General features: G+C 42.5%; 1 protein-coding gene across 1 annotated transcript in view; it reads left to right on the top strand.

The window, feature by feature from the left end:
- The window catches only part of l1cama (L1 cell adhesion molecule, paralog a), a 56,747-nt gene that overhangs the window by 39,674 nt on the left and 3,249 nt on the right, over nucleotides 1-13,824 (top strand). Inside the window, 9 exon segments of the mRNA XM_034209043.1 lie at nucleotides 8,383-8,553; nucleotides 8,555-8,594; nucleotides 9,544-9,666; nucleotides 9,930-10,106; nucleotides 10,456-10,569; nucleotides 10,674-10,823; nucleotides 11,250-11,381; nucleotides 12,912-12,984; nucleotides 13,144-13,155. Coding sequence (XP_034064934.1) covers nucleotides 8,383-8,553; nucleotides 8,555-8,594; nucleotides 9,544-9,666; nucleotides 9,930-10,106; nucleotides 10,456-10,569; nucleotides 10,674-10,823; nucleotides 11,250-11,381; nucleotides 12,912-12,984; nucleotides 13,144-13,155 — 992 coding nt within the window.

The following is a 13,824-nucleotide window of genomic DNA, read 5'->3' as shown; positions in this document are numbered from 1 at the left end:
TGATTTGGGCAGGCTCCAGCTCACGGTGCTTGCCTGCTTTCGGCATCTCAGGGTCGTCAATCATGCCACACATCTCAAGAGTAAGCTCATAGAGCTGAGCGCGGGCAGAGGTTGTGCGGCACCATTTCTGGTATGCGCCACAGTTGTTGAAGAGACATAGTAGACCACCTGCAATGTACATTACATTACATTACATTGCATTTAGCTGACGCTTTTGTCCAAAGCAACTTACAATAAGTACATTCGACCAGGAAGACACAACCTTGAAGAAAACAGAATCATATAAGTATATCAGGTTTCATAGAGCCAAACATTTCAAGTGCTACTCAACTGGCTTTAGGTAATCCAGTCCTTTATTGGTATAAAAGTGCTTCGTTAATCGTTCTAACGCTCGAAGTGGAGTCGAAAGAGATGAGTTTTCAGTTTGCGCCGGAAGATGTGCAAGCTATCTGCCGTCCTGATGTCAATGGGGAGCTCATGTAGAGAGGGAGAAGTCTGAATTTTAGCGTCACAACCAACATGAACATGGAAATTAAATATAGGTGACTATGTTTGTGTCCACAAACTGACATACCTGAAGTCTTAGCAAACCTCATGAATGTCTCCTCCATGGTCTTGTCCACTGCTGCGAGAGCCCCTGGGATCAATGATCGTGCAACAGCTATAGCTCCAAGCTTGATGTAATCAAGAGCACCAGGATGGGAGAGGTCGATGTTTGTGAGAAAGGCCTCAAACCAGGTAAGGTACCTGTAGGAAATTAATGATAATTAAAGTTTATTACAACAACTACAATAAGCTCCCACTTATTTTTATATTGAGTATTCAGGGAATGAGTGCATAGATTACCTGGCGTAGTTGTGGCCATCATACGCAAAGAAGAGATCTGCCATGGCGCCGTTGCAGTGATGGAACAGCTCGAAATTGTTGGTTTTCACAGCAAAATCCATCATAAAGACCAGCCTTGCATGATCCATCATGGAGAGCCAGAACATGCCCGTTTTGCCCAGGTGGCCCCTACGTACCTTGTCTTGGTATTGGAGGTAGTCACCAATCAGCTTGAGCAGTGTGGGATCCTTCAGAGTGGAGTTGAGGCTCTCAGAAGTGCAAGAGTGGATGAGGTTGAAGAGGATCTCATATGGGATGTCTGGTTTCTCCTCCTCTAGAAAAACATTGAACAGCAACCGTTCGAGTGCCTCTGTAACCGCCTTCAGACTGAAGAGAGCCTTGGCATATGACTTCCCGCTCAGGATATTTTTCAGGCAACCACTGTTTGCGAGGCCAGCTTCTATGAGGATCTCGGCGTAGCCAGCTCCAAGACACTTGCGCCCAGTGAGTCTGCCCAAAAATATTCATGGCTGTGTGGAACTTGCCAATGAGGTTCACATGCTTACTGAATTCCTCCTCGTACTTCCATACTATAGGACAGGCTTTCATGACGACTCCCAGGTCAAACGTGTTGATGGTGTATGGCTGTCCAACCTCCTCAGTTGCTGCCTCGGATCTCTTGAGTAGCTCATACACTACTGCGTTGTCTGTAATGGGCTGGTTGATGGGGGTGTAAAAGTCGATGGTAGATTTCCTAGGAGGCACTTTCCCTGTGCTTGAAATAAAACCACCAAATCCAGGCACTTGCTGCTTGCCCTGGCTGCTCAACCATCTGCTGAGTAGGTGGGTGTTGTACTGCAACATTGAGGCATCATATGACACTTGGTTCTCAGCAGGAGGGGTAAAGTTGGCATTTTTGGGGAATTTGGGGCCAACTCTTTTGAATGGCAGCTCTGGCAGCATCTCGGGAGGCGTGATCTTAAGGCTTCTCATCTTGGATGACCTGTGATAGAGAGGAAGGGTCCTTTCTTGGTGCTCACATGGCTCTCCTTCACTTCTTGAATCATGATTCCCCCGGCGCTGTTTACCACATTTGAATCATGAACGTTGGTGGTGATTCTGTTCAGGTTGTCCCACTCGCTGTGAAAAACAGTGTTTCCCTCGCCAGTGATGATTTGAGGGGTCAGGTTGGTGGACATCTCATCAAAAGCCTTGGCCATGGCTGTCTCAAGTTCCATACTGAAGTCATATGTCTCTGAGTGTCCTAGTCGTGAAAGGATGGTTGTGAGCTGTAAAGATAAACAAATGTTTTTTTTATCAATATCAAATACCTGTATGAAGCATAGTTGAGCAATGACAATGGAGGACCTCATAAGCAATAAGTTAGCTGATCACTCACTTGTTTGCTTCGATAGAGGTGCCGAAGTGTGGCACACAGGAGGATGTGCTTTGGGAGTTTCCACTTGCTGTTAGTTGCTGCTCGACACATCTTGTGTAATCGAATAGACCAGCCTCTGCGTCTTCTCACACTTTTCTTCATCAAGTGTCCCAGTCACCACTGAGCTCAGAAATTGTACAAGATGCTCTGGGAGCAGTTCATCCATTTTCACAGCATCCAGCTCCTGTGCAGTTGGGGGCCATGGTAGCTCCTTTGACTCTTTGAATGCCTTTTTAATGTGAGAATTGAGGGTGAGTGCTGCTTCTTGTAGTTGATCAGATGTTCCAAGTTTGTACGCACATTTAACTGCTTCATCTAGAGTAATGCCTGAGCTGTATATAAGGTTCAACTCAAGACAACCATGGTGTGGTACCTTTGAGAATGTGAGTTCACGAGATATGTCTTTGTCTCCTTGTAAACGTCTTGCCAATTTCTCACTGCAGTATTCAGGATTAGGAAAACCTTCCCCTTCCAGTGTCTTCCTGTACAAGTTGCACATGGATCTTAGCTGGACGACTTCTTTGTGTTCAACCACATTCCTAAGAATGTAATCCTTTACTACACAATAGGACTTGTCATGTGCTGCCATTTTCCGGGCCGCCGGGCTGTCAATGTTGTCTGCTGCCTTTTTTCCTCTCTTCCTTCCACGCTCATGGTTTTGGTACTCATTGTTGAAGTTATTTCTGCATATTGGATGATACTGAGCTTCCATAGCAAAGAGGTCCTTGCCCTGCACCTTGCGATAAAGATCCTCTTTCTTCAATTCCTGTGCCCTAGGTTCGATAACTTTCCAGGCTGGTTCTTTGTGTTTCCAACTCTGAAACTTTTTTAGCTCTTCAGTCTTCCCCTTGAACTTGGTTGTTGTTTTGTCACAGACAACACCGAGCCCCTTCAGTTTGACTTGAGAGACATTTGGGATGGCGTAGAGCAGGGGTACTCAAATACAAATCTTAAAGGTCCAAAGAAATGTTTCAATAAGACAAAGGTCCGTTTATTACGGTCATTCAAACTTTTAAACAATTGCAACAAGATTCTTAACTCGAGGTTGCAAAAACAAAAAATAATCTGTATGCAGCAGTTTTCATTGTTATTGTGTCTGTGCTTGACCCCTCAGAGACGCAGTGTAAGAGCTGCACAGTTATGAATAAAGGCAGCTGCACCCTCTTTCATTCAGCATTTCCATTAGTGCTTTATAAATGGCTTGCCCCCTTCTGTGTCCACTGAGGTTCGTCAGGCCCAACACATCTTCAACAAACTCCCCCTTTGCCTCATCATAAAAACTCACAAACACCAGCAACTGAGCATTGTCAGTGGTGTCAGTGGACTCATCCACAGCTAAGGAAATGCACTGTGCATTTTTTATTCCATCACAAAGCTGATGAATCAAATCACCAGCCAGTATTTATGTTCTTCTGGTTGCTGTGGAATCTGAGAGGGGGATTTGCTTGATTTGACCTGTTATTTCCTCTTTTTGTTTGCCTTCAACATGGTCTCCATCACTTCAGTCATGCATTATTTTATACTTCAGTTATTATCCAGTGGAAAGCCCTTACCTGCTGGCCTAGTTCAATCAAAGTGGTTACTTTTTTTGGCTGTGCAGTGTAGTTTTACACACCGTCTTATTTGACTTTCTCAGGACTTCAAACTGTTTTTTGGGGGCAGACCCCCTCAAAGAAAAAAATATATTTAAATGTTACACACATAAGGTCATTATCTTAACAGTTGTGTATGCTCATCCGTGAGCAGAGCATCAAGTTGACATGTCTATTACAGCTGAATGCAGCGATTACCATGTTGTTCAGCAAAACGCCTCACAAACTTATTAAGATCAACAGCTTTAGTGCGTTTTGATTCAATGCTGAGTACAGCCAAACTTGACAGTCTCTTCTCTGTCAGTGTAGACCGCAAATACCTCATTCCTTCAGTACTTGGGTCCGAATGCTTCTCGTTTTGCGCCGTCCCGTTCAAATGAAATCGCCACCAATCATATTTCCACGCTCGCGCCAGGACCGGGGGAGGGGTTACAAGACGTGCGTCTTGTGCTGCATTCACTTGCACTCGGACATTAGAGACTTTCTCTCATAAAGGTCCGATGAGCCACAACTTTTCTTTCAAAACAAAGCTGCCAACTGGGGTGGCAGCTGGGTGGCAAGGCCTATTTTGAAGGTGGCAGTTGCCACCCCATGCCACCCCGGTAGGTGAAACTAGGCTACTAGCTACAGTACAGATGCAACTAGATAAGCTGTTAATTCTCGCTCTGACTTTTCTTTTTTTAAACTCTCGCTCTGACTCGACCGACTCACGCTTTTTTCCCCACCCGCATTCCGCGAAGACCCGCCCTACTGTGCCTCTGATTCGCAGACTGTTGGTGGGGGGAAAAAACGCTGAGGGGATGCTGAATGTGATTGGACCAATGCGTTGACAGATACACACAGACAGTGGAACAGTCAGATATGCAGAGCGCTGTTTGCAGTGGACATAGCGGAGAATTTTGACTCGTTGTGTTGTGGCGATGTCTCGCAGATAACACAGATAATACATATGAAAAGTATAATTTGCTCAGAGTCCAGAGACAGTTGTGGTTCGGTCCGGATCCGGACCTAAGTCCGGACTTTGAGGATGCCTGGCGTAGGGAGTCCTTTATCATGAGGCGCATTCACACTGCGGTACTTTTCCCACAAAGGTTCATGTGAACTTAGTTCATGTGAACTCTTTAGTTCGCATGAACTAAGTACAGATCGCGTTCACACTGGAAAAAGTCCCTGGGGGAGGATTAGGCAAATGAAGCCGCTGACGTCACTTGTTCTTCTTCTGCTTTGGGTTTACTGGCAGGCCACAAACCACTTCACGGCGTATACTGCCACCCGGAGTCCCCGGCCGGAAGTCCCCGGAGTTAGGGACTGGCTTAAGTAGAAGCTGCTGGGACTCCCAGCAGCTTCTACTGAAGCCTTCCGAGTAAATCGCCAGAACTAGTGATGGGAATTCCGGCTCTTCTTGGTGAGCCGGATCATTTGGCTCGGCTCACCAAGAAGAGCCGGCTCTTTCGGCTCCCAAACGGCTCTTCAGTTTACCACATATTATACCTTTTAATTAAATCAAATGTAGCCCTGTTTTGACTAATGATTTATATGTGTACACATATATCACTTAAATTATTGATTATATCCTTTGTACTGAAGTATTCAAAAGTAAAAATTACATGTTTAATATAAATGATTTGCTGTGGCCAATTGTTTTCATTGCATTTACAGACCCTTGTAACTCTCTGATACCACCCAATGAATGCATTGACTTGCTTGTAGAACCACGCTACACAAAACAGATAAGGGGTTACTGTATCGACCTATATAAAGTATATAAATATCTTTTTTTATATAAAAAAATATAGACTATATAGGCTAGACCAAAAATATCCTGCATTTTAGCCATACCTCATTTCGCTCTATTTGCTCTTTCCAGCGCTGTTTTTGGCAGGGGCTGATTCTGTGAGCTGCAGCTGACCACGCCCCCCTGCAGGAGAGGGGAGCGTGCTTTGAGATCAGCTGCTGGGCTGTCAGAAGAGGGGGAGAAAAAGAGATCTCCGTCCTCCGTGTTTTATTCTTATAGAAGTAAGAAGAGAAGTAATGGGGCAGAAACCCTCCTTTTTACGCAGCGGCCCAGACATAGACATCAAACGGCGACACATATTCAGTGTGCAGTTCCTTTGGCATTAGGGCAGGGATATCTAGATACTTTCCAAGGTTTGACATAATGAATTGTGCTACTTTTAAAGCAAGCAACGATGTTTTCAAATCTGTAATCAAAAAGCTCCTCAAAAACACTATCGAAGCAGTTCCTGCTGTTGCTACGTTAGTTCAAACAGTAACAACGGACTACTTTTCTTAGCGGATGCATGTCAATTTAAATCAATACATAAAACTATTTTTTAAATCAATAAAATCATTTTCTAAATCCATAAAAGCATTTCAATTAATATTGGGAGTCATGTCGTTACTTTGTTGAGAATGTGGCCATGTAATAAGCGGGATAATGTGCACATTGCATAATGTGCCTTCAAGCCGATCTAGATCCCTCCCAAAAAAAAAAAAAACCGGCTCGTTCGCGGGCGAGAGCCGGCTCCCGTCGTTCACTTAAAAGAGCCGGCTCTTTGAGCCGGCTCGTTCGCGACCGACACATCACTAGCCAGAACGCCGACACCTCCTCATCTCCACCGCTCCCATGTTTTATTTTGTGTTGCCATAAGTTAGTCTCTCTGCGTTTCTGCGCTGGGCTAATGCTAATGCGAGGATAATAAAATGGCGGCTTCACAAAACTTTTTGGGAGTTTTGCGGGGCGTGGTTTGCAATCCTTCCAGCCAATCAGAAATATAGCTCTTTTCTCACAAAAGAGGTAAAAAGGTTCACATGAACTAATTTTAGTACCGGCTCTTTTTGGTGTGAACGCGATAAAAGAGTTCACATTAACTAAGTTCACATGAACCTTTGTGGGAAAAGTACCGCAGTGTGAAAGCGCCTTTTGTGGGAAAAGTACCGCAGTGTGTGTGTGCGCCTGATGACGAGGATTCACCAGATGTAGAAGCCTTTGACACTTTTAAACGATCCAATTTCCCTGTGAAGGTTTTGTAGCAGTTTTGATGATAGCCAGTTTTATCCAAAGGCAAAGCCTTCTAACGTCAATGGTATTTGGTCACAAATATCCTTCATGCGGTATGGTGAGGTGGCTGTTTCGCAGTCTCATATCACGAACACTGTGTAGATACGATAGCTTCTCGCTTGCCCCCCCCCCCTTGCATTTGCCGAGCATGATAAAATTACCATACTCAGAAGTTGAGACATGTAAAATACATGTTATCGATCTAATCCTCTTTGGAGGCACTTCAGCTGTGTTACAATGTTTCCTTTTCCCCATTGTCAGCAGTTTATGAAGTAATCAGCCTGAATAAAGAAATTAGAAACATTAGATAGCTACCAACACTCTGAGGACGACCAAATGATGAAGTATACAATGTTTCCTTTTTCCTATGGTTAGTATGAGTAATCAAACTGAAAATAAAGAAAAACATTATCTAGCTACTAACTTAGCTATCTACCAACACTATAGTCAAGAATACAATGTTTTTTCCTTTTCCCTATTGTTAGTAGTGAGTAATCAGCCTGAAAATGCTGAAAAACATTAGCTAGCTATCAACTCAGCTAGCTACCAACTTAGCTAGCTACCAATTTAGCTAGCTACCAACACTACTTAGTCAAGATTACAGATGTGATTTCTGTATACCTTTTGTTGAAGAATTACTTGTATATGACTATTAGGTATATCTTAATAATAGTTAATCATAATTATTAATAATACTTACTAAGAAAATCCTTGAGATTGTTCCCAAAGAAACCAGTGGGAGATTGCCATCTGCAGGTAGCCAGGTACCAGGTAACCAACGGCAACCAACTGTCAACCAACTGCCGAGCCCCGGTCACCAACATCATCAGCTTGGTACCCAATATAATCCAAAAATAAACACTTAAAGTATTAGAAAAAAACTGATTGTGAACGAATATTCACTATGCACTTTAAAAAATGAAAAGGTAGTTGGTCATACACACATGTTTGGTCATTTCTTGCTGTTTTTGTCCAGAAATACAGTCAAAATGTTGTCAAATGTCAAAAATAACCATCCCATTGAATTCCTAGGGTCAGAATTGTATGGAAAAATGTATTCATTTGTCTCTGTATGTTGTTTACTTCAAAGGTTATGCCTCTTGCTACATCACATTTTAATGTTTCGGTTTTGGGTTAGGTGCAATAAAGGGTTAAAAATGGAGCCTTTTGGACATTATTTCAGCTTGGCACCTGGCAGATTCTGAAAGTAGACACTTTAAGGATTAAGAAAAATCAGGTGGCATAAAAAATTCCGAGGGGTGCGCGTGGACCCCTATTTCCATCTAGACTAAAATAACTTTGATATTTTCTGAGATAAGAAAAGCATCTAGGCTAAATTCTTTCAACTACAATGGCCCTGACACAATTAATTTTCGTGATATCAAAACATGGTTTAAACATTCAAATTCCCAAACCCATGACTTTACTTTTTAACAATTTTATCATAACTGATTTTGTTGCGCCAGGTTTACGTGACTAGAACCGGCTCCAGGGGCCACCACCGAGGGCGGAGGTCCAGGGAGCCGGAGAGCCCTGTGGTGGTGGAGACCACCGAGGAGAAGAAGCTGATCAGTGATCTCAGACCGTACTCCCACTACGACCTGGCTGTCGCTGTGTTCAACAGCAAAGGAGAGGGACCCCCCCTCTGAGACGCTGTCCTTCAACACTAGCGAAGGAGGTGAGAATGATAAAGAGAGGAAGAACCGTGTCGAAAGAGGGATGGGGCGATGTGGCTGAAATGGGGGGAGGTGATGGATGAAGCAGGTGAGGAGTGAAAGACAAAGGCAAAGGGAAGGATGGATAGTGGATTACAACAGAGGAAATTGCACTGTTATCCAGATATTGGCTGAATGGAGGTCAGTCAAGAGAAGGAGGGGGATTATTGAGCTTGCACTTGTTGGAGGAAATAGTTGACAGGAGATCAAAACAGTATCATAATTCCTTTTAAAGGTCCCATGTCATGGCCATTTCTACTGATCATAATTCCATTGTTGAGGTCTACTAAAATAGATTTATATTGTGCAATTTTCCAAACTCACATTGGTTTCTCGTACAGCATCTCTGTATAGTATGTGTATTCACTCTCTGTCCTAAACGGCTTGTTGGAGCTCCTGCTCCCCCCTCCCTGTGAGCCCAGTGGCCGTCTGCGAGACAGCGAAACCCAGCCCGAACACACACACACACACCCGCAGCCTGGCTGGGAGTTTGTGTGTGTGCTCACACACAGACTCACAGCCTCGCCGCGTCCCGCCGTCTCAGGCGGAGGAATCGGCGGAGCTGCAGCTGAGAAAATATTGAGTGTGTGTGTGTGAGGAAGTCCACAGACTTAACGTAACGGCTCCGCGGACGTAACGTAACTATACCCAAATACGTCACTATGCCCAAGAAGACAACAATGGAAAAAGAAAAATCTCCAACGAGGCGTTCTGGGGCAGCATAGACAGGTCTTTTCTGTGTTAGAGTTTTACTCGCTACAGGGTGTACTTTGAGGGTTTGTGACTCTGCAGACCGTTCACATGAATAAAAAGCTACATAACACACAAGGGGACGGGTAATAACCAGAAAAGCAACACATGGGACCTTTAAGCCATGTGCATTTTAATGAGGACTGTTTGTGTTCCTGCTAGTTCCCGGTCCTCCCATGTCCCTGATGCTGGACAGCCAATCAGAGACAGAAATGACCCTCCGCTGGACGCCACCTGACCATCCCAATGGAGTCCTCGTTAGATATGCCCTGCAGTACCAACAGAGTGAGCATTGTTACCCCTATTCTACAAATATCAGGCACATTAATTCTCCTGTTTAATATGTGGTTTTATGCTGCATCAAAGACACCAATAAGAACGTCAGCAGTGGACTGACACCAACCAATACTTTTCAAATCAATACTGTTAGAAACATGTCAAAGCATAGCCTCCTAATGATGCTCATCAGTCAGACAATGTGACACCCATAACGAACCATGTTGATGATCAAGTTGTGATTGAATGTTTTTTCTGCTGTCGGTGATCAGTTGTGGAGAGTGAGGATAGCCCCCTGCAGTTAGAGTCAATAGACGACCCCACAGCCACTCACTTCACCCTGAAGGGCCTGGACCGCCACAGCCACTACCGTTTCTTCCTGAAGGGGTGCACCGCTTTAGGGGAAGGAGAGGCCATCATGAGGGAGGGTGCCACCACGCTGGATGGAGGTACAAACCCGATTAACACAAGAGCAAATTAGAGTAAAGAAATACAGTCCTTCTGGAAAAATGAATGATTGTTTTCCCATCTTCCAAACGTCAGAAACTATAAAATGCCCTAGGATAGACCTTTTATATGAATTGTGTATAGTCTGAAATTATGTCAAATAGCCATATAATGGTATCTTGGCTCAATTGTTGAATGTCACATAATATAATCATGATCCAATATGCATCCAGAAATGTAGCAAAACTATTATATAACTAAGAGGTGATAAGAGAGCCTTTTCCAAAGTTTGACTTTGAAAAAACCTGTACAAGATTCAAAATGTGATTCCTCTATCTGAATGTCTTGCAGCGCCTCCTGCAAAAATCCACTACACTGCTGGGGAAAACTCTATAAACTTCACCTGGGTGGCCAAAAAGAGACACAGGAATGTTGACTTCCATATCCACTATCTCAACAAAAATGGTATAATATCTACACTTTAACTCCATAAGAAAAACCTTATTATGTTCAACTGTTAACAATTAGAAAATAAAAAGGAAATCAATGCTCATGTCATGTCTCTGCAGATGGAACTAAATGGAAGAAAACAGAGAAGGTGGACTCTTCTCTGTCTTTCTTCCAGCTCCAGGGCCTGACTCCTGGCTCTCATTATCGTGTACTGTTAACCTACAGCAACACCACCTTCTGGGAGACTGACATTGACACAGAGGGAACGGGTACTATGAGCGTTCTGGCTTCATTCATCCTCTTTCTCTTTCATCTTTCTCTGCTCTCTCCTCTGGGCTTCCCACATCTAAATATAAAGCCACATCCTGCAGAGAGTGTATTGCACTTCTTCCCACTGCCTGTGAAGAGCTTTCAAAGACTCTTGAACAGAGAGCTTGGTTAGCCATATGAAAATATCCATTACTCATGTTTGTTTGGGGTATTTTGCTGTTTTCTTTGTTTCCCCAGTGTACAGCCACCCTGTCAGATTGCATAACGCTCTGTCTCTTTCGCTCTAGATTTGTGTCCCTCTTTTATCTTCTTTTTCCTACCTTTTTTTATCCTTTCCACTGCTCTGATATTTTCATCCTGTATCCCCAATATGAAAAAAACAAGCTATTTTTTCTTTCCTTCTCCCGGTTCTTTTCCCTATGAAGAAGTGACGGAGGTGGAGCCCAGCTTTGCTCCACAAGGCTGGTTAATCGGCGTTGTGTGTGCCATCTTGCTGCTGCTGCTGATACTGCTCATCCTCTGCTTCATCAAGAGGAGTAAAGGGGGGAAATACTCAGGCAAGTGCAGCCTATCATGATACGTGTTAAGCATTAATCATGAGAGATATTACATGTTTACATTTAAAATGGTTTCACTGTGACAGAAAATGGTAAAATCCAACTTTTCTTTAGGAATGTATTGTTTTCTCTATTCTTTCTGTGTAAAAATAACAGTGTTCGAAAACTGCTGTGTCATACTCTACATATGCTGTTTGGGGACAGCCGACATAAAGCCATAAAGCTGTCCGATAATAAAAATAATACTGCGTTAGAAAAAGAAGCCAAGCAGTTAGAGAAATGCACCATATGAACACGATTTTTCTTAAAGGGGACCTATCATGCAAAATGTATTTTATACATCACTAATGTGATATGTATACTTTCTCTCTTTTCCTCCGTACCCAAATCTTTTTAAAACAGCGGTACAACGAGCGGATACAGATTTGCTGCCGATCTGACGTCAAATCGGCAGCGGACCCACAGAAAATTGCTATCAGAAACAATACCTGACTTTGTTTACATTAGCAAGCCTCGCTAACACTCAGAGCTAACCTGTACTGAAGAGCACATGTGTTTAAAAATCAGGAAATAAAAAAAGGAACTCACCTTGTGATAAACCTACAAGAGAAAAAGCATTTGAGCTCCATACTGTTTCAGAAATAATCTTTGATGTGGTTTAGAACAGGATGGCGTTTTATCAAAGCAGAATTTAACTTTATCTCCGGTAGAATTCTGATCAGGCATTAGCTCCGCCTCCTCTTTTTTTTTTTCAAGCTAAGGACCCAAAATCCGCGTTTCTCTAACAGGGCTGCAAAAGAGGGGTTTGAGCAGAATGAGGCATGGCTACAATGGGTGATCTGTTTGGTATTTGAAGCAAAAAACTTCAAAGACATGTTTTGTATAGGTATGGCCCTACAATATATTTTTCCAATATAGCATAATAGGTCCACTTTAAGATAGGATCATGCTTGAAATCTCTACCAACCTTCTCCCTGGCAGCCTTCACATGAAGCATGTCGTGAAACAGACCTTGAAGCCTGCACTTCCTTACTGTGACAGTAAGAGGTTCTGCCCTAAAAAGGACTGTGAAATAATCATCTCAAAGCAGGAGAGTAACTGCAACCTGCAGGCTAACTGTCTGACTGGTCAGAGAAAAGAGGCCTTTGATCCGTTTCCACAGGAGGGAGAACACGTATAGATTTCATTGACTGAGCTAAAAGCAAGGAGTAATTGAAAAATAAATCTGACCATACCCACCGGCATTATACTTCTAAGCGATTAATTATTTAAATTGTTTGGGATTAAAACAGAATATTCAGAGTAGTATTGATTATACTGAAAGTCAGATGAAAAATTAAGTTAAACATCAAACTTTAAACCACATTTATAAAAAGATGATATCTCTAGATTCTCCACAGACACAAACTCCTTTTTTGAAACCTATCTTGTTGTGAGACAGAATGTCATTATCGATGTCTGAGACAGTGGCTTAGAGAGAAACATGGTTGAGATCTTACTGATAATAAAATCCAATAATCTCCTTTGCAGTGAAAGATAAGGAGGAGGGTCCGATGGACTCGGAAGCTCGGCCTATGAAGGATGAGACTTTTGGAGAGTACAGGTTTGTCATCTGAATGCAACTCGTCCTCTGGTGTTTGTTTTATACATCATTTAAATCCCAACTCCTAACAAAGGCCTGATTCCCCTGCAATGCTTTTCCTAACCCTCTGTGTCCCTCTCATTGTCCCTCCTCTCCCTGACGCCTGCTCCTGTTAAGCAGATCTCTAGAAAGGTATGCTGCGATGTTAATTGCTAACCCAAACTCACTTATTTATTATCCCCTGGCAATGCTTGACTTACCCACTGACTTTCCTATAACATTTTGTACAATCTGTATTATGCTGTATTTGGGCTGCAACACAAGTATTTCCCCTATCATTTAATCTGATGTTATTTTTCCATCTTTTAGCCAAAGGTGTCCTTATCAAAAATCTTGTTTGATCCGTCGAAAGCCCAAACATACACATTTGCTAGAATGTAAGACCAGTAGTGGAAGAGATACTGAGATATTTAACTTTAGTAAAAGTAGAAATATATCACTGTAGAAATACTCGTACTACATATACACATACAGGTAAAATCTCATACTACTACACATACAGTACAGGTAAAATCCCTGCATGCAAAACGGTACTAAAAGTATTCAAAATGTAATTCAAGTTTAATTTACCAAAGTAAATAAAGACAACAATGAAAATGGCCAATTGAAATACAATATATTACATATTTTTTGATTATAATTATTGATTAAATAATGTTACAGCCCATTTAATTACATTTTGATTTTAATTCAATATTATATTTTATATTTCTTAACAAACTGCCAAGTACCTTGTTAATTCCTTCTGATATAAATAATAAGATCATAGTTTTTGATTGAATATAGTTTGTATAATGTAAA

The sequence above is a fragment of the Gymnodraco acuticeps genome, unplaced genomic scaffold, assembly GCF_902827175.1.
Source record: "Gymnodraco acuticeps unplaced genomic scaffold, fGymAcu1.1, whole genome shotgun sequence".
Taxonomy (NCBI): domain Eukaryota; kingdom Metazoa; phylum Chordata; class Actinopteri; order Perciformes; family Bathydraconidae; genus Gymnodraco; species Gymnodraco acuticeps.
The sequence above is the reverse complement of the archived record's forward strand: the minus strand, read 5'-3'. Positions and strand labels throughout refer to the sequence as shown.